Raw genomic sequence first — 21,294 nt, forward strand, 5'->3', positions numbered from 1 at the left:
CAGCTGGCAAGAGGTGTCAAATAGCCAGAGAAACTCAGGTCTTCTAGCCATAGAACAGGGACATCACAGGCAGCAGCAGTACAAACTTCCCCCTACACCATTCAGCCATGACCAGCAGGCATCACGTGCATGGGGAAATCAGCATATGCCCATTCAGACCCCGGCCTCTGAGTGACAACCCTCACAGAGATCTCATTTAGGAAGCTGCCTTGTGTTTCCAGACAGCTATTCAGTGGGGATTTGACCAAGACCGCCCCAAACTCACTTGACATCAACCCTCAGTCATCGTATGGGCCCAACTTTAAGTCTCTATTGGCCACAGCTAGATATGAGCCCATGACCCCGAAGTCCAAGGCCCTGTATCTAAGAGATTTGGCAATTTCATCCACCCTCTCTAGTCCCATGTTCCCAGGAAGTGTACTGATCTCTTGTTTAAGTAAAGATTTCTATTCAAACCCAGTTTTGTAAAAGTTTGTAGAGTCTAAATTGGAGCCATCAATGATTTGTGGGTAATTTACTTCATTCTGTGTCCATGCATCCATAGCCATACAAGTGGCCGGCTCAGTTTCTGACTTGACATTTTAAGCCCTACATCTCTATCCAGCTCCCTCCTAAGGTTAATGGAGTGACCATGGGCTGACTTAGCATTACGACATCTCTCATAATCCACTCTTCGATCTAATAAGCAGCAAAAGGCGGCTACTGCTTACCTGGATGAAAAGCCAGGAGGTGACCAAAGCAAGGCTGCTGTACTGCCCATTAAATCGATAGTGGTACGCATAGAAGGCAAAGTGGTACAAGTAGAAGAATCTGGAAAGAGAAAAGACAATAAGGAACAGAACGTAACCACAGAGAGAACAAGCAAATGTTTTCTCCTACCCACCCACCCCAGCCTGAGGATTTCCCGCTGAACAGGTGTCAGACCTTGATTAAGAGATACTCTTGACTCTCTCAGTAGCCACCGGCGTTCATCTAACTGCAGAGCAGGACAAACAAGTGGGCAAGTGTTTAAAACAGTTTTAGAGGGGGACTTCCTAACAATTGCACATGAAAGAGCTAATTTGCCTCCTGAATGTGGGGGAAGCAATTGGAATTCAGACGCAGAAACACTGGGGGTCCCAGGAGAGGGGAAAACAGCAGCCATCCAAAAAGGAAGCCAAGCCAGCACTGCTGGATGCAAGTTTTAAAGAAGCCTCACATCACAGAATAAAGCAGCATGCAATGTAGGTATGAAGCACATGGAAAGGCACATGCTAGAAGAAGAATGGGCAACTCTCTTACCTGAGCCAATGCCTCTTACTAGTATTGGTGTGGCAACAGATGGCATCATACTGGTCAGCCAGCCACACGATGAGGATGATATAAAACGCAGTGGTGGTGTCATTGAAGAACTCTGACATAATGGCCTCCATGCCTGCCGGACAAAAAATACTGACGCATCAGCTAGCTGTGAGGCGTGGGTAATCCCAGTTAGCCGTTCTCCACAACCCAGGGTGCTCCTGGAGTAAACACTAGCTAGCAACTGGTGCATTTGCTGGACTGGAAAGCAAATGCCACTGGGCACCATGGAGCTAGTTTCTTACAGTAGATGAGGTGAAGCACAAAGGTTTCCTTGCTGACTGGAATCTTTGCCTATAGTGTTAGTCACAGCACAGGATTTACTGTTTTTAAATAAAGTTTTGTGGGTGTAGGACATAGGTCAGGAAAGCAAGAGGCTGAGAAGCAGATCAGAGCTATACAGGACGTACACACGCGATACAGAAGATCACCTCCACCCCCAAAGCACAGCTCTAACAATCACACTAATCCTGACCAGCCCTAATCTGAGAGTGGTATATTTCTACTGGAGACTAGGACAAAAACAGTCACACCAAGTCCCATGACATTACATCTCTGCAGTGAGCAACAACATTAATCCCCCAGTAGCGTACGGTACAAGAGGGATTGTGTGTTCAATGCACCCCAAAACAGTTTGCCACACTCAGTTCATTTCCGACCTGCTTTTCCTTTCCGTAAGGAGTAAATCCCTGTTCTTACCTACGAGCGCCAAAATGACAGTGAGTAACGGAGCAGCAGGGAATGCAATGGTCATGTTCATTTCCAGCATCTGGAGGAGGTCCACTGCAAGAAGAAAAGCAAACCATGAAGGGCTCTCTGCCTCCTCCAGCATCTTAGGAAGCAAAGTAACACGCCTCAACCCATCTTTAGTCCAATGCCCTAGGTTTCTGGAGAGGGGCTGAGCAGCTCTGGAGGATTACTCGTCCCCTGCAAAATGGTACGGCCGCGAACTGCTTACAGCTCACAGTATACATAGGCCCACACTGGAGCAGGCCATAGGTCTGACAAGACCTGCCGCTGGTAATGACCAATACCCACTGCTTCAGAGGAAGGTGAAATCCCCCAGATTTGGGACAGTGATTTTTTGACCTCTGAGGCATTAGGTTAAGTCCTGAAACATGGGATTTGTATTCAGCCAACTTCAGAGAGGAGGGGAAATGGTCACAAAGGGGTAACTTAAAGAGAACATATTTGTCTGGAGATTTAAGGCTAAGTTCAGGTTTGATGTAAGCAGGAAGAAAAGGAATCTAGAAATAAATGGAGCTGCGTTTACACTAGGACTGAATCTGTCCCTTGGTCACTAAGCAGTGTACTTTAGGGGGCCAAAGTCATGCCATGTCAGTTTCTGCTACGAGTAACCTTTCGAAAATGTTACTGTGTTGATGAATGAGATAAAGAATCGACTGTCTCAGGAGGCTCACAACTCCACAAAAGACACGAAGATCCTTTTTTGCCCGGCAAAGGCAGTGGTTATTCACCAGGGCATGGCATCAACCCAAAAGAATCGGCTTGTAGCAGTGAGATTTAGAAGCACTTACCAATGAAGACAAAGATCTGATGGTGAGAGTAGCGCAACAGCATTGAGACTGACAGAGTCTGAAAAGGCAAAACAGATCAGGATTAGAACTGGACTGCGCTAGGAAGCTTGTCTTCCCATAGAGCATAGAGGATCATAACATGGTAAAGAGTTGGTGTTGTTGCTCCATCGTGGGATCACGCCATCGCACGCTGTGGTATGCACTGGGCCAGATATCACAGATATTACTGTGTCGAGTTTATAAATGTTATCCACGTCTCCGTGAGCCAGCAATTGTAGTCTGGCTCCATGGAGGAGAGCTGCTGAACTATCATCAGTGGGGCCATTACTGCAAATCCTAGGACAGGTCCACAACTCCAAAGAGGAACCACCTCCCTGGGTTTTTTGCATATACTGGCTCAGACTGGGGTCCAGAGGCCCAGGAGACAAAGAAAGGCTTTTAGTGTAAAGGCTCAGCTGAATGGACTCGGAGAATCCCTCATTTTGATCCAATAACTGACATGACAGTGTAACCAAGAAGGCACAAACCTCCTGGAAGGATCTGAAGGACTGGAAAACATACCAGGGTCTCCATCTGAAAACAGTGAGGAAACCTAGCATCTGTATAGATTGTTTATTGTTTTATGACATGTTTGATCACTGGCATTCACTGTGTAGCTCTTGAGAAAGAGTGAAGAACTACAGGCACCGCTGAGGTCTTAACCTGCTGGGATACGCACACCGAAAGGCAGAAGGAATTGAAGGCTAAATCCTTAGTCTGGAGGGAGAGAGATGCAGGACTTGGCCCACAGAGAGGTTTGATATGTAAAGGGGTGCCCTCAAGCGGACCACAGCAGGATCAGAGGTACAGTTAGCCCCCAAACTGTGACATACTTGTGAGGTTCTTTGGCCTGGGCTATGATGACTAGATGATCACAACAGACTCTTCTGACCTTAGAATCTATGTTAACTAAGAATTTGCTAGCTCGTGTGAATTTTTCTTAGCACCATAACAAAGCCCAAGACTGCACTGCACATGTCACTCTTTGTTTTAAGTTGTGCCTCCTTGGCACTTGACAAGCAGCAATTAAACCACATGCTGCCCCTGTGAAAGAGACAGGCAAGTAGTTCAGCCGTAGAAGGAGTCTAGTTCTGACAGGTTATGTGATGCCCAAAAATCAAAACAAAAATCGGTAGCAGAGCTGATAATAGAACCCGAAGTCCCAGCTCTGTCCCAGTCCTGTGCTCTTCCAGCTAGGCCACAGTGCCTCTCTGAGAACGATCACACAGGACTGATTTATCTTCATGTAAGAGATTTTTAACAGCTCCTCTCACCAACTGTTAGATTACTGTTTACATGATCTTGCATCAAAGGAAGAAGGGACACTGCTCTAACTGTGCATAGGGGTTTGGCATGTATGATATCTCAGCCTCCTTCGCTTATTAGCTTCATCTGTGGGAATTCTGTGTTTGCCAAAGATTTTAAGTATTTATTACACGCTTGATTAATTTGGCTTTAAAAGTAGCTGTGGCCTCCTGTGTTTAATACAGATTTAGGGCATGTACGATAGTTACCAAAATTAAGTCTTAACCAGCACGGTGCAAGCCCTAGTCCAGAAATCCAGGCAACACTGAACCAGTTCTACTTACAAATATGACCATGATGACAAAAGCCGCTAGGTATGAAGTCCTAGCCATCCACATGCTGACAAAGCGATAGTGCTCCCCGGACACCACGTTGCGGAGGAAACCTGGAAGAAACAGAGAAGCCCAGTCTGATTAAATGATATTATAGGCTGAGCTTCCAGTACTGCTGCATCCTTCAATCTTATTCAGCATAAGGCAGGAGAAAATCCTCCTTGTGACCATTTTCCCCTCTCTTCTCATACTTATTTCATTTTACTTGCCTGGCGATAAACTCCCCATGGAGCAGGGGAATTGTTCTCAGCATGAGTGCACAGTCAACAGCAAGGGCATTCCATTCATGCACCCTCAGACTGAAAGCGCCTCCTCTGAATATCCCACCACAAAATAGTTTCCTGGTGCCTTTACCTTTGTTCTCTTCATTTTCAGCTAAAGCTTTCACACTGGACATTAGAATGTCATCGTAACCCAGGAACTCATCCAGCAGCAGGCGACTAAATCTGTCTCCAAAGCACTGGTCCCTGGTGGGATCTGGATGAAAGGCAAGGAAGATTCACACTGTTCAATCAGAGGTCAAACCACAGAGCAGGGAACTCTACATGTGCCTATTTCCATCAAGGCCCATCGGACACTCTGTGGTGCCATGCGGGCAAACATAATTCGATTCCCAGGCTTAGACTCTCCCTCCGTAGGCCAGTGGAAATGGTGCACTTGCCTCAGCTAAGCATGGTGCTCATTTGTCTGACCCTTTTAACAGAACATTAGGCATAGTACCGATGGAACACTGGCTTCTGCAGTGGGGTGAGACCAGCCGATATGGACAGAAGTTCTTCACATGGTAGAAACAATCAGGCAGCGTAAGGACAGTGAGATGGATTGTTACAGTTATTTGCAACGAGATTCAGAATTAAAGCAAAAGGGTCTTAAAATGTGACTCAAAGTGACTCCTACTTTAGCATCCCCGTGTAGTTCCAGGGGCTGTTGAAAAAGTTTCAGCATTCCCCCCCAGAGGTGGTGGCAGTGATTAGGTCAATATATAATCACATGAAGGTGCTATATAAAATGTAAGTGAGTTTTATATACACATGTAATCGCTCATAACGCAACTGGGAACCATCCAAATGAAAGGTGTAATATAAATGCAGGTTATTTTTAGTAAGGCAGGTAGGGTGCTTATGTAGGAATTGGAAAGATCACACTAAATAAAACCACCTACCTTTAATGTAGACCCATGTGTTACCTGCCCTGTAATCTCAGTTTACTACAGCAGAAGCACACCATTGCTTGCTTACGTCTAATCAATCTAATCTGATTGCTGCACATAATTTGGCATCTGATCAATTACAATAATTGCTCTTGCCAATAGGCACCAATATTGTAATATTAGTTATACACTGCATCCCAAGTGTTAAGTATCACCATCTCTGAGGGCTGCAGGCAATTTTGTTTCTAGCCTCTGAAGTTTAAAGCAAAGGAGGAAAAGCAACAGAATTGTAGGTTCTATTTGGGTTCCGGGACATGGGCAGGCCTAAGGGGAGGAGCTACTGAGCTCAGGACTCAACTTTAAGTTTGGGGGACAACAAATGAGAAAACAGGAACAGGCGTGAAGGTCAAAGGGCTAAACGGAGGGAACCTGAAGGGGACACCGAGCAGAGAACCCCAGACAGCGCCCACTGCTCCTCAAAAGTACCTAAGGAGTCAGCAGACGCGGCCCAGAGGAACTCTGCCCGGATACATGATTGGACAGAGGAACAGAAATAGGCCCCACAGTCAGAGCACCTTCTCAGCCAACATCCTCTCCCTGGTGTTATAGATATTGGGCAGAGCTTAGATTTTATATGTTGAGACAATTCCTTCCTGGGAGGGAAACTGCTCTAGAAAATAATGCTAGGACTCAGATATGGAAACTGATTGCTTAGATTCAGACTCTGTAATGGATGTTTTGGCATTGTATTGGAACGACATTGCCTGTAAATACTGTCCTACTCTGCAGGAGGGGCCCCCCCACTGTTATAAAAGGTTTCTGTGTGACTGAAGCACAGGTAGGTATGTGGGGGCATAACTAAAATTGGGATGTTGGCAAACAGCACGCAGGCATCTGGTCAACTAATGCAAGAGTGCTGGACACCCCTTTACATACCTAGTGTCACCACCATGACTGGGATGTTGAGACGCTGACGAGTGCTCTGAGAGAGGCGTAAAAACCCGTACTCCAACGAATATTCCACAATGTACTCTTCCTGGGGCCACACTGCAAGAGAGGAAGGGAGTGGAGTCTCAACAGCAGGGTCTGCAAACTACTTCCGATACTCCCCTCTTTACCCAGTCACTTCCCAAAAAGCATGTGTGCCAAAAAACAAGCACAAGCTGACTTTTGTCACTTTAAAGCTTTGGTTGCACTTTTTACACCATTTCCCCAAACAGTAATCCCACCCCATTAACATGGCTAGGAATGAACCCGTTGATGCATTTCCCAGTGGCGTTCACCCCAGCAGATGCACTGGTTGATATCAGTTTAGAGGAATCCCCTCAACCACTTCAGCAGGGGCATCACTAAGGAATGGGCTTTGTCCATGTGCTTTGAATTCAGGGCACTGAAAGGTGTCATGTTTACAGCTCTGGCTCTGGCGTCTCACCTACAAGGCCTGGGGTTTTCAAAGGAGCCCATGCGCGCCATGGAAAATTCCAGCCAAAACAGCTATAAGCAAGGTCAGCAACAGTGCAAGGCTTCCCCATGTTATTCTACGAGCATGCTGCAACTCCAACCTGGAGGGAGCCTTCTTCATGCCTACTGGTCTCTACACAAAAACTGTCCATCAGTTGGGCTGGTATTCATCTTTTTAAAGTGACCATCTGTCCATCAACTCATTTCCTACAGGCCATCCAATAGTAAGAGCATCAGGTCGCTACTGTTCGGATGAGGCTCTCTCATTCCCAGCCTCAATCTCCTGAGCTATCCAATCCCTAACATGGGCTCATGTAATGAAACCTTTAATAGCTAGGCTTCAGCAACAGCAGATTGAGGAACTTCAGCTGGAACCAACCCCCTTCCCCCCCCAGATTTCTAGCATCCCCCCAGGAGGATAAAAAGACAACACAGTTGGTTTGGTGAATTACGGAAAAAAGGAGAGAGGGGGGCTGGTTCATCTTCTTTTGGCCCATCTGGCATTGGTTACTGACAGATACCAGACCAAACGGCCTATTTGTCTGTTCTAGTACAACAATTCCCGTGATGCTTTATCAGTGTGGCCTGCATAACAATCCAGGCATTAATGGCAACAAGAGACTTCAGCAGCACAAGCCTCCTCCCTCGTCAACCACCCAGCCAAAGAGAAGAGGTCTGCAGCACCAAAGTCAGCATTTGTCAATTTCACCTCATCTGAAGGCAACATGGACATCTGGAAAACACTGAAGGTTGTTATGCAAGTGCCTTGAGAAGCCAAGAGGAGTGAAAGATGTGCAGGGAGGATATACAGGTGAAAGGGAAGGAGGAAACATGGATACCAGTGTAAGTTGTCTTTACCTGCTCTGGCTAGCATCTCAAACTCGGACACAGTCTCACTCAGAGGCTGCATACCTTTTGTGGTCGCCTCGCTAAATGAGAACTCCTGGCTTTCGTTCTGGGTCACCTGGGCCAGTGCCTCAGGGCTGCTCACCCGGGATGACTTGAGGAACACCTTGGGCTCAATGTCCAGCTCAAACTGTTGAAAAACCATTGGAAGGAAAGCAGCATTAGCATTCATTTCAATTCAAGAGACGCCCCTCCCCATCCAGTTAATGAGTCAAGCACCAAAACAGTAGGGGGAAAGACAGACACAAAACCCAACCTTCGCAAGTATTCATAGTCACATCAGACTGACAAGAAATGGCAGAAGGATGGGGAGAAGTGTGTTCTGTTTTGAGGTGGCCACAGGATTCTTGTGAGACTATGCCACCCTGGCACATTCAGGTTAATTACCCGCAAGTGTGACGGAGTCCCGGTAGACTTCAAGGACAGAACAAGCCGCATTATGTTGACAACCTGCTCTATCACAGATAGACAAAGTGCCAAGACACTGATAGGGCAGCACAAAGTATTGCTTATCGCGTTTCTGAACCTGAGGCGGCTGCACCAATAAACCAGAACAGCAGACTATCTGATCCCAAAATGAAGGGCCCCGATGATTAAAGATGTCAATAGCTAGGAGGGTAAAGGGAATGAAATCACACAGCTTGTATTTAGCGATTGGCATTGGAGAAATGCCATGAACTGCACAGGTACAGAAGCAATACACTTAATTTATCAATAGATCTACAGCTGCATCACCCTAATGCACCACCCAAATTTTAGAAAGGCCAAGATTCAGTCCTGGGCTAATAATAGCTTTTTTGTGCCTAAAAATGTCTCAGCTTTTCAGTCTGATGTGTTATAGCCCTGCAGACTAAAAAAAACCAAAGCTTTCTACCACTGGAAAGGGGACGCATAAACTGGCAAGTTGATCCATCAGCCAGGGAAAGTGAAATCGTGTTGCAAACAATGGCACAGATCCAGTTCTCTTCACAGAGCTTTCTTTATTAACAAGGATTCAGAACAAAATAACCACTACCCAAACCAGTCTCACTGCCCTATAGCCACTTAGCTCATCTTCTTCCCGGGCCTTCACAAGCCTCCTGATGAGGCTTTCCTACAACCAGCTGCTGCAGGTGTCTCCCTCTCAGGGCTTCTGCCTGACAGATGCAGAGAGCCCCTTCCCTGACCCTGAGTATCTCCAATCTCTGGTCCCCTGCCTACTGGGCAAGTTCCTATTGGACACATGACTAGGAACAAGCATGTGACCTACATACAGCTCCCTGGTTTAAGGCCCAAAGACCCCTTCTCTGTAACAGAAAGATTTCCCATGGGACCCAGCACTCCCCTCTAGCTCTGAAAGGGACTACGTTTTCAGACCTTAAAGCAGAGGAACAGAAAGGCTATTTCGGAGGTGGTATTTTTCATGTGTGTGTTTTAATTTCTCTTCTCCTCTTGGCCCTATACTCATGGTAACTAACGTCACCTGAATTTACAGGCAAGGAAATAAAAGAAATAAAGTCCCACTGTATTGGGACTAACTCATTAAAACATTACTGCAATAGTTTCGCTGTAATATATGACACGGGGAATACATGACAACATGCTATAAAGGTTTAGTGTCATGAGTTTTGGTTGATTATCCACACACAGCCGCAGTTTTCGTGCCAATGACATGCTGGAAAAGAATTGCACTTATCACAAACAGATGCACACATCACTCCATGGTGAGGGGGGTGGGCACAGTTAGGATCCAAGGAGGAGCAGAAAGTGTTATTGCAACTGCTTGGGAAAACTTAGAACACCTGTGCATCTGAGTCAAGCTTTCTACTATAGCAACAGCACAGCCCCAGGAAAGCCCACAGCACTGCACACATGGTCTGTTTGTAAATAAACCTTCCTGCCTGCCACTTTCAAATGCACCTTTCAGTAATGCAACAGATGTGCTGTTTGGCAAGGGGCATTTTCTGCGATGGGCTTTCAGCTCTAGAAATCTCATCTCCTGCTGGGCAACAGAGATGAAGCTTACTGGCCTCCAGTGTGCGTCATAAGGCCACTCTATTCACACAAGTTTCCACTTGAGGGGACACTAGGAGGGGTGTGAGGTTCTTTTTAAACTGAAGTAGTGAAAGGGGCATGGCAGGGGTGGGGAACAGGAATATTTTACTGGCACCGAGCCAACCTGTGAAGTTGTTTCCATTCTCCCTGCAAGACAACATCTCCAGCTCTTTCCCAGGGAGCACATAGCTAACCTTTACCTTCACAGAACTGTTTTCAAACATCTCCACAGTCATTTCCTCCTCTTCCTCCTCTTCTTCCTCACGTATGGACTCAATCACCATTCCCGGGAATTTCTCTGCCTCGCAGAACTGCAGGAAGATGGGGGCTCGGCTGGAGTTGCGTTGTATTTCCACACGCAGGATGCCATCACGCGGCCATTTGTCCCGCACATGCTCCAGGCAGTTAATGGGCGAGCGGGAGAAGGCAATGTGAATGTAGGCCAAGATGAACAGCACAAAGAGAGCCTGAAACAGCAGAAAACAAAGAAGAGGTCATGAGTATAGGCTGGTTCCTTTAAAATCCACTACATTTACAACCTCACATGCTTTATAGATGTTTCTTGCTAACCAGTAAGATACCTGGATGGGTTTGGGCCAACGGACAGATATAGCCAAGATCGTTGAAGCTTCCCAGTCTTGACAGTCTAAGCATCAAAATATTAACATCTAAGCTTCCTGGAACCAGTTCATCTCTTCAGCTGGACAAGGCAGATAAGGGAGTATTTTACCATTAACCTGCATCAGCCTCTCATATCCCACCTTATACAGCTGAGGCCTGTCTGCTGTGGGTGGACATTAAAGAGGCTTCATTACACTTTTCATAGGTGCAGAAGCTGGCCTTGGTGTCCTTGACCAAAGCTTCCCCATTCACACACTTGTTGCACAATGTGTATGCTGGTATTACAGCAGCCTTGTGTGTATGTTGTTTCCGGCCAGAATCTGGCCCTGGTTTTATGACATTTTAGATCTCTGTAGAACGGGAATGAACCCAAACCATAGCGTTTTACATTCACTATGCACTGGTGTAAACAACTGCGCAAGGAGGTAGGGCAATGGAGAATCAGGCACCTAATCTCTCCTGAATAGGAAGCACAGTCTCAGTTCGATTAGCAACTGTATTGGCAATAATGATTACCGGATGGAGGCGTGGGAATAGTCATCTAATATGGCAGTGGAGGCCAGTTTCAGAGAAATAAACTGCCCTGGATACCTCTGGGAAGCACGAAGTATAAGAGCTATGTCAGCTCAATTTTACATCTGCCAAATGATTCAGACAAGCTTAACTTCCTGGTTCTCCACAACAGTAACCTAATCTTACGAAAAACGGACACTGCCCATTTAGCTTTGGCTCTCCTCACCCCACTCTCTTGTGCTATTTTCAAATGCTTGTTTGTTGGCTAGGCTTTCCCCTCTGATCCAGAACTCATTTCCAATATGAATATTGTATGAATCCATTGGGCCAAAATGTTCCTGAAGTATAACCCTAGTAATGGATTCTCATGTATTTATTCCCAAGCCTCTAGAATTCAGCTGAATATTGACAAGGTCCTTGCTTAGGTTGGTGCCAACATACAACCTTTGCTCAACAGATATGACAAGTCATGAGTCAGCCACCAGATATGTTTTAAAGGAACAGAGTCAGATTGTTTTAGGTCTTATTTCAAAGCCTTTAATTAAACTTTTCTGTTAGCTCTTGTGATTTTTAAAAAAAAAAAAATTTAAGTTTCTAAGGGGACAGTTTGAATTTAAAATGATTTCCTTTCTGCTTGTAGAAAACACTGCAGAATTGTGCTAGTGAAAGATAGCTGATAGTGAAACTGACTAGCCTATTTTCATGCCCCATGCTGAAAGGAATTCAAAACAAAGTACAAAATAGTGAAAAAGTAACTTAGATTTTTTAAAGATACTTTTAACTTTAGCAAACTAGGGCTTCGCCAAGAGCAGATAAGAACTTTTTTTAATTATGATTTTTAATCTAATAATGATTCATTAACAGCAAAGTCCCAGAATTTGACAGAGTGAATATGTTGGGCTAGTGGGTACATGTTTCACTAGGGAACCATCTTTAGTGAGTGCTAAAAGCTGCACACTTTTATTATTCCATGCAGAGTAATGAAAGGAACCAAGACAGTATCCCAGGATCAGTCAAACCCTGTAAGAACATGAGAGAGAAGCAAGTACAGCTATCAGATTACACAAACCTTCCCCAATACAACTAGCCTGTCTCTTCGATTTCTGACTGGGTAGAACTCCCCCTACCGGATCTTACATATGCAGGACAATCCTCAGGTTTGTTCTCAGGCTTCCTGGGATAGATTATTTTTGGTGCTTGGCTGCTGCTTACCAATGGTGTTATTTATTAGCTTGCTGTTCAACTGTGTGCTTTTATTGTAATGCAACTAAAGAAGCCTCAACAGCAGAAGCCTCTAGATTATTTGATGTCTAGATCAGACAGTACACGGTATTGCCAAGCCAACAGGTGTTCAAAAATGAGTCAGCCCCACCCCAAAATCATGAGATTTGTTAAAATAATAAATGTTGGGTTCTATTTGCCATCTCTCTTCAAGCCTGTAGGATGCAACTCAGGATACAGTTCCAAGCTTTTCTCTGCAATAGTAAGATCTAATTTCGGATCCAGATTTATAATGGCGCCTACAAATGCATCCACACCCAGGCCCAAGGCTGTTCCTGGTCTCTTCCCATCATGCAGAAGCACAGTTTAATATTGGGATCATCTTCTCCAGCAAGAGTAGGAGGAAAACAATGGTGAATCTGTTCCCTGGGCACTTCCTCTGTGAGTTTAACACAGTTGAAAGTAAAGAATAAAAAAGTATCCTACCCCTTTAGATTGTATTTTGGAGACACCAAGATCTTCAATAGGGAGCTGGTACCAAATTAAAGCAGGCATTACAAAACAGCTACTACACTGAAAAGTCATGTTTCCATCGGCAACATTCCTTGGACATGAAAGGTGTGTGTGTTATACTCATTAAAGGAAAACTGCCAGTTTAAACAGTGTTTCATTCTAATCTGGTTCCCCACAGCCCGAGCTGCTACAGTTCCTACCACTGCCCCCTTGCCACCTGACGTCACTAGCGGTGAAGGAAGCAGGATTTGAGAAGGAAAGAATATCTGAGGGAAGGATTAGTGACCAGATGGGGAAGTCAGGCATTTCAAACCACCATGGGCTGAGGAAGAGGTAAATCTCTCAGTAGCCATTTGCCTGCCGCTAGAAGCCTTTACTATTTCTTTGTAAACATCATCTGATGGTCAGATTTTTGTTGTTTGTTCAATGTAGGCTGGCATAGCTATGTTACAGGAATGTGGATTTTTCACAAGCAGCTATGCCAACCTAAATTTTAATTACAGACCAGGTCCCAGTCTCTGCTCAATCAGGTAGGAACTAGCATCAGATTGGAAAGAAACATTACTAAACCAAGAATAAGAGTGTAAACTCTCTAGAGCAGGGGATGTCTCTGTTCTCCGTTGGTACAGCACCCTGAATGATGGGGACCCACTCCAACTTGTTGTTTTTCTGCCCAAAGGCTCAAGTAGTGAGAGGAAAAAACATCATAAAAGGCACACAAAACAACTTCATCCGGCCACAAGACCTACCCTTTCAGTTTTTGCCCAGAGCTCAGACACTAACGTTAGTGAGACACATACTAGGTGTCCTTGCTGGAAAGCACAGATCAAAATATACAAACTACATTTCTATAAATCCCTACACGCTAACACTACCCAAATGCCCAAAACACAGGCAGACTGTTACCAAATACAGCATTCAGCCATCAGACTGGAAGACCTAAGCTATGCTGGAAAGCCAAAAAAAAGGCCTAGTTCATAATCATTTTGTCAGAGGAGAAATTGAAACAGAATTTTCTCTTCACCATACAAAATACTTCCTTAAACTATTAGGAATAATAAATACTTCCCATTAAAGCACAAGAAAGAAAGATTGCATAACTTTACGAGGCGTAAGAGGCACAAACAGCCTCAAGATGAGGAAACCAGAAAGGAAGGGTAACCGCATTAACCTCTTATTACCATGTCCCTAGCCGTATATTCAGATCCTCAATGTTCTGCATGAGCTTTGACATTATGCAAGTCAGCACACCAAGCCGTCTCCCTGGATATTCGACAACCTTCAATAATCAGTTTTTCAACTTAGCAGAAAACAGCTCCTGGCCTCCATGATTCCCAATCAGAATCTTTCACCTCCAACACCTTAGAAATGCTAGCATCAGAAGGGTCTCAGGCCTTGATTTTTGAGACAGTATCCCTAGTTGAATCATAAAATGATCCATGGTTCCAATATTAATGCCATGCACTTTGAACACCCCATTACTGTTACAAAGGATAATTACTATTTTAACTTCACACCAAACAAGCCACCCCACTAAAAAGATGGTTAGTAATTTACCATCTATAAAAGAGGACACTTCTGACTGGAGTCTCCAATTTCAAAAATAGTCTAGAGATGCTTCTCAACTAGAGGAACAACTGTAAAGTCACAGCAGAAGAAAGTGATATCACTATAGACTAATGGGTTTTTACCACCTAATCTTGGGGAACAAGCCAGGGTGATGTTAACAAATACATTTAATAGCTTGCAGTGCAGATCTCCACTGAGAATGGAGAGCATCTAGAATACAGCACCATGGCTGAGTTTTAGAGTTGTTTGCTCTCCAACTTCCTTCAGGTGCTTGAGCATTGAGTAACACAACCAGTTCTAGCTACTTATTATCCTTGACCTCCTCAAGTAAGGAGTAAACAGATTGGCAAAACTAGGCAGCTGCACCACAGATTTGATTAAGAAGCTACATGAAGACATCTTCAGCTACAAGGGAGAGAGACGAGATAAGGCTGAAGTTAATACCTACCAAAGCTCACCTAGACCCTGCTCCTGCAACTCATAATATGCATGTAAACGTCCACAAACCAAAGAACCCCACTTAATCAATAGGGCTCTGTACAGGAATTCACCCACATACAAAAGATGGCACGATCAAGCCTTAGATCTGTACCCAGATTATTTAGCGCTATAGATACAGCCAGCATCAAGCTAGGTCCCTACTTAAAAGGGCATCTACTTGAAATCTAGTCAATTAATTAAAGCAGTCTTAAGTATGCCACTTGGCCCAGAATCCCCATATTGTGTGTCTGACAATTTAAGACTTCCTACCACTTTTTAAACTCACTCCTAAGGTAAAAGTAGGCTGTTCTGTACACATATGCATGGCTAACTCAGAGACCCAGGGAATGTGCTACAAATGATGCAGAGCTCTGCAGCAGACACTATTAGCGTGGTAAGTACCACTCATTCAGTGTAATAGTCTGGGAACAAGTCCTATCCCATTTCAAGTTTTTAATTGTGCCTTCAGTTAGTTGCACAAAAGAACAAGATTAAATAGCCTGGCCACTTCCAAGAACAATTACTAAAGATGCTGTGTGACAATGTTCTATTATCACATTAAGGTCATTCTGTCATGATGAAATAAGCATTGCTTTATAACACTAACCTATTTCTTTCCTTCCTTTTAAGTGACTAATGCCATTATAACGCAAGTTCACTGATGTCACTTAAAAACTAATTCTTTGTTGTGAAATTTTCTACATTTAGCACTGGTGAAAAACACCAGCATAGGCAGTAACAGCACACCCCCACCCAGTTCTTGCTGATGTGCCTCATTTGCGACCTGCAACTTCTAGGAGTGAAGCATCCATGGCCTATTTAAACTTTGGCCTCTCTGCAGAGATGGCCCATAAAGGAGACCAATCAACGACAGCTGTGGTTGCATAAGGGTGCCAAAAAGTGCAGACAAGTGGACAACGTAGTTTGTAGTTTTCACATATTAGCAGGCAGAGGTGTTTGGTAACACATGGTAAATCCTTCCCCCCCTCACCCTTTTCCTAATGAAGACCACACCTATTTCCATCTCCAACTATCTTTCCAGAAAGGTTGAAAACACCAAATCAGTTCACACTGACCACACAACCCTCAGATGGTGGTACGTGTTAGCCTACCAATCTAGGATGAACTGGAACCCATGACCCAGATGTGAAAGGCTTACTGCCCCATTAAGCAGAGGCTAACCAGTGCACCATTGCTAAGAGTTCTTCACCTGTGACTGACAGACCAAAGACCCCACAAAATCTGTATCTTGTACCGTGGAGCTCCATGAGCTGCACTATCCAGTTTTGAGGTAGTGGGCATTATACTGAGGAAAAAAATAATTTGTGTACATTCAGGAATATTCCTTCCAGATTTAACTTTGACAAAGACAGAGACAGTGTTTTCCATCCCTCTGGCTTCAACGAACACCACTTCGTTAGAATAAGTGTGAAGGTTAAACCTAGGAATTGTTAACAAGGGGACACAACAGAATCTCAACAGTGCCAAGGGAGACTCCCAATCCAATGTAAGGTTTTATGATCTATTCACTCAAGCTTTTGCCCGAAGAGATAAATATGGAGACAGTTTGGGGAGAGAGTCTATTTAGTCTAACATTTGTGAGCAAGTCCTTTTCATCATACACAAGGTTAGAATGTGTCAGATTAACCAGTAGGTCTCCTGGGGAGTGTTAGAAGCCACTGTGCCAAGTTATTAAAAACTAAAATAAAGCACATGCAATCCTGCACCAGCAGGGAAGCAGACTGAATCGACAGGACTTTTCCATCTCTAACCGTCACAACTCTATGAATAGAAGAGTGCAGGAAAATGCCCTAAAAGCCTTTCAATTTATTAAAGGGACCCTGAAAGGTATGTCTATACTGCAGCTCGGAGCGAGCCTCTGAGCCCAGGTAGATAGATTCACACTAGCTCCACCCTAGCTAGCATGCTAAAAATAGCAGCATGGACACTGCAGCACAGGCAGCAGAACGGACTAGAAGGGACTACCTGAAGCCACCTGAGCATGAACTGAAAGGATTGGGCGAGTTTTTATTTGGGTGGCTAGCCCGTGCCACGGCCTATACTGCAAAATCCACACCACTATGCTAACCTGAGCAGAGCTGGTGCATCTATCTAACCAGACTGGGAGGCATGCTCCCAGCTGCTGTGCATAATAATGATCAGAATGGGTCACACCTTCCTCATGAATAGCAAAATACACCAGCCTAGTGGGAAAGTCTCTCTGGCTAGTACAGGTGGGGTTAGGTGATTGATCCTAGGGTAGCAGCAGATCTCTCCTGGGGGGTAAGAGTCATTTGCAAGCAAACAACACTAACTCTTGACAGAGCTGCACGAGGGGGTGAAGGGTGGGATGGGGAAAGTCCCCCCCACTTCATACATACACATCCCTGCCCCTCACCTTGAGGAGGACGAAGAACTCGAAGATGCGGCGGAAGGAGGGTGGGAAAAGGCGGGCATAGGTCACAGCCATCTTGAAGAAGAGGGCATGGAAGAGGCGATCGCGTACATTGATGAGGGGGTTCTGGTTGAGGTTGGGGTTGCGCACCCCCCGGTTGTTCCCTGCGGCAGCCCCACCGCCCCCATTGTTGTTCACTGGGTGGTGGTGATTGTTTGCATGGGGCTGGTTCTCCGACATCCTGATCCCCTGGGCTGGAGGAGCTGGGCAGCGAGCCGGCCCGCTTTCCACGCCAAGATCCCGCAGGCCTGCCTCTCCTGCAGCGACTTCGGGGCTCCTTTCTTCCCGGGGGGGGGGGGGGGAAGAGGCACTTGGGAAGAGAAGAACTTTGGCGGAGCTCGGCCCCCCTGGGTTTAGTCCTTGTTGTCGGGGGGCTGGGGGCGGGGAAGGAAAAAAGTTGCTGGGCCCCTCAGGGGAGTGCCCGGCCCTCCCGCAGCCTGCCCGGCCCGGGCTCCCTGGGGGCGGCGGAGCAGCGCCCCTTGGCACGGGGGGAAGCAGAGGGATGTGGGGGGGGTCACCCGGGAAGGCGATTGGGGGGTGACCCCTGAGGTCGGGGGGGTCACTATGCCCCCCCTCGAGGCAGCAGCGCTGCTCCCCGGGAGAGCGCGGGCGGCGGGCGGTCCCCGAGCGGTCCGGGTCCGGCGGGGGAAGGCTCAGCCCCCGGGGGGGGGGGGGGCCGCGCTACCAGCCGCGGCGGGGCCGGGGCAGGCCGGGCGGGGGACGCGGCTCCCGAGCCGGCCCCGCGGCCATGGGGGCCCCGCTCCGCCCTGCCTCCCTCGCCGCGCCCAGGGGCCTCCTCACGCGCCCGGCCACGCTCCGCGTCTCACTGCCCCGGGGCCAGAGTCGTCGCCGCCGCCGCCATCTTCTTCCTCTTCCTCCTCCTCCTGCCCCAGCCCGGCGGACGCTGAGCGACGGCGCGCGCAAGAGCAGCGGCCTTAGCAGAGAATTGTGGGATAGTGGCGGGCGACTGAGCCTGCCCCCGCCTACTTTTAATACGCAAATAAGGAGACCCGCTCTGCTTCCCGTCATGCACCGCGAAAGAGGAATGGGCCAAACATTAAAAGGTTTAACGCGTCTGAACGTAAAGTTGCGACACCGAGAGTGTCAAAGACCGATCTTTCCCTTCACCGGTGAGGGATGCAGCCCTGAAGAGCAACAGTGTTATTCACCCTATGCATAAAATATTTCTATCTCTGGAGGTTTAAATAGTGTTGGGGATGCTACTAGATTCGTGCTCGCTTCGGCAGCACATATACTAAAATTGGAACGATACAGAGAAGATTAGCATGGCCCCTGCGCAAGGATGACACGCAAATTCGTGAAGCGTTCCATATTTTTAATGCCTGCCGGGCTGGTCTCCACCCAGGAATCAGTGCATGACACAGAGACCTACCGCTCACTCCGGAGCTGCACCCTGTGGCTGTGCAGTGGTGGCTGCCCTCTGGGGACCTTTTGTTGTCTGAAGCTGAGCCGGGACAAGGGACTGGGAAACCCACATCGTGGGCACCATTCAACGGGCCACCACCCCATTAGGAGAAGACGAGGGCCACGCTGGGGCAGACCAATAGGCCACCTCACCCAGGATCTGGGCTCTGACAGAGGGGAACCATCCCCTGTTTTCCAGCCGCAGCTTCTGGCAGACGGAGATTTCGGGACACCCAGCGCCTCCCGGCTAACACCCCTGACGGGCCAATGCTCCAGGACCGTACAGATTCTTTGTCCAACCCGCTGACACTTTCAGCCTGCACGCCTTCCCTTGGCCAGGCCTGCCCCAGTTTGGCTGGGTGCCTGCTGTCTTCTTATGAGCGTTGCAGGAGGAGGCTGGAATGAGACCGAGGCGCTGGCTTGGCAAACCGCACAGGCGCTCGTACCGCACGGCTGGCCTCGCCTAGGCTGGGGAATGTTACCCAACAAAGCCGCCATGGCTGCTCCCCTTGGCTCAGCCACGGCTGCCGGGACCGCACGGTTAGCTGCAGCGCCGGCAGCTGCCAGGGTTTTTGCTGCCCGCTCACAGGGCGTCACTGCCCCAGTGGTTCAAAGCGCTGGCACTCGGGCCGTGGCACGGTGCCCACGGGTAGCACGGGGGTGGGACGTCAGACAATAGCGCCAACACGGGAAATGTGGCAAAACACAGGGGACGGGACCTGGGCCCAGACACAGCTGGGCCGGGGCTGTGTGATGAGGCTGGTGGATACAAACAGGATCTCGGGGAGGGAGCCTGTGGAATTTTACAGGAACCAAAATGGAGTCCACCGTCACATGAGTCAGTCCTGGTGACTCATCAGGTGTATCCCTGGCTTCTCTCCTGGCCCCCTTGTACCTGTGAATTGCTTAATGGGGCATCAAGCAGGCTTTTGTTCTGCAGCCATCCTGTCTGGGCTGTGACCAGACCCAGCACAATTTGAAATACAGATACAGCATCCGTAGCCATAACTCCCATTACACACATACCACGTCGTCTTACTCGGCACATTACAGCCTCTCTGACAGTGCCTGGCATGGCACAGCTCACATCAATTACTAGGATTTTGACGTTACACAACATCACAAATGCCCCCCCACCCTCCCAGCGTGACACCCCCCCAATGCGAGATTGGTGTAGAAGGGAGTAATCGGAGCTCCCGAATACGCCGCCAGGGCCCCCCCCAATCCAGCCAGCATCACACAAGGATCCCTGCGCTGAGCAGGCAGAATGACGCCACGACACCCCAGCCTGGGACGCGAACAAAGGTCCCTGCCGTTGATGTCCCTTTTGGCCCGTGTAGTGCCCACGCTGCAAGCACACAGGTTTTCTGGCTGGCCACATGGCCCTATGGCAGCAGAGGGCTGCCGTATGGCAAGCCAGGCCGGGCAGCAGCCCCGGTGCATGGCTGCATGTTGCCCTGCCTGGGGGGGGGGGGCGTGGCAGGAAGCTGGCGCCAGAGCTCTGTTGATCAAAGCTGTTTGTGTTGCTACTGGTGCAGTGGCCTTTGAGCTCCATTCACGCCTCGGGGTGTCCAGCTAAGGTGGAGCCCCACAGGGCAGGAGGAAGGACAAGCAGCTGGTGATGGGCGGGCAGGAAGCACCGGTTCATCCAGGTGCCCTGCAGAAGTGGGGGCGCTGCAGGGGGATCCCACCATCCACAGCAGCACTGGACTCCTGGAAGGGGACGTGTCAGACAGCTGCACCGTCCCACGCTGCCTTGACAATTAGCAGATGCCCCCCCCAAGCTCCCCGCCAGCTTCCCCCACTAAAAAGCTGGCTTGGTGTCCTGGACCGTGCCCGATACAGCCGGAGAGAAACTGCTGCAGCCACAAAGTCTACGGTCAATGCTGCAGCGGGGGTGCTGAGACGCTGGCCCTGGCTGTCGCCAGTACAAACCAGCGTCGGTCTGACTGCTCCTGGGAGCCACAGGCCTCTATGTGTTTTACTGCCCAGAGGGTCAAAAGGCCATTGGCTGCGCTGTACGTCCGGTCAGAGCAACGGAGCAAATACCTCCTTGACCTTTGCAAAATGAAAACCTCACTATTGCTGAGGCAGCTGGTTTGCTGCGCCCTGTGCTTATCCCAGCGAGGAGCAGCACCTCCTTATTTCCAGAGGTTCCCCCATCTGTCTTAGCCACTGGCTGGCCATAAGCTCTCACTTGTCCTGTAAGCACTCCAGGGAAGGGAACATCTCACTGCTATCCCTACGTACAGCACCGAGCACCATGGGGTCAGGGGCTCTAGAAACTGCTGTGAATCAAAGATTAATGAATACCAGTATGAGGCATCTGCAGGGGGGGCGTCAGAGGGCATCGTTAGTGCAGGGAGAAGATCAGAATAAGGGACAGGGCGTGGA

General features: G+C 47.9%; 1 protein-coding gene and 1 non-coding gene across 3 annotated transcripts in view; one reads left to right on the plus strand and one right to left on the minus strand.

Annotated features, from left to right (window-relative positions):
* TMEM259 (transmembrane protein 259) overlaps positions 1 to 18,424 on the minus strand; it is a 25,386-nt gene extending 6,962 nt beyond the window's left edge. The window contains exons 1-10 of one of the 2 annotated variants that reach the window (XM_067559086.1): positions 17,419 to 18,424; positions 10,304 to 10,570; positions 8,076 to 8,199; positions 6,639 to 6,749; positions 4,907 to 5,029; positions 4,505 to 4,605; positions 2,877 to 2,934; positions 2,038 to 2,121; positions 1,282 to 1,414; positions 711 to 810 (exon numbers count right to left, since the gene is read on the minus strand). In XM_067559086.1, the coding sequence (XP_067415187.1) occupies positions 711 to 810; positions 1,282 to 1,414; positions 2,038 to 2,121; positions 2,877 to 2,934; positions 4,505 to 4,605; positions 4,907 to 5,029; positions 6,639 to 6,749; positions 8,076 to 8,199; positions 10,304 to 10,570; positions 17,419 to 17,655 (1,338 nt within the window). In that variant the 5' untranslated portion in view covers positions 17,656 to 18,424. Of the gene's footprint in view, positions 1 to 710; positions 811 to 1,281; positions 1,415 to 2,037; positions 2,122 to 2,876; positions 2,935 to 4,504; positions 4,606 to 4,906; positions 5,030 to 6,638; positions 6,750 to 8,021; positions 8,200 to 10,303; positions 10,571 to 17,418 lie in introns of both variants that reach the window. The other variant, XM_067559077.1, reaches the window with a different exon arrangement.
* A 282-nt stretch (positions 18,425 to 18,706) lies between these two features.
* LOC137162478 (U6 spliceosomal RNA) lies at positions 18,707 to 18,813 on the plus strand. The gene has a single exon (XR_010922372.1). It is a non-coding gene; the product is annotated as a U6 spliceosomal RNA (small nuclear RNA).
* Positions 18,814 to 21,294: the final 2,481 nt, after the last annotated feature.

This window comes from Emydura macquarii, unplaced genomic scaffold (genome assembly GCF_026122565.2).
Source record: "Emydura macquarii macquarii isolate MOO-44397 ecotype Brisbane River unplaced genomic scaffold, CSIRO-AGI_Emac_v2 contig_306, whole genome shotgun sequence".
Taxonomy (NCBI): domain Eukaryota; kingdom Metazoa; phylum Chordata; order Testudines; family Chelidae; genus Emydura; species Emydura macquarii.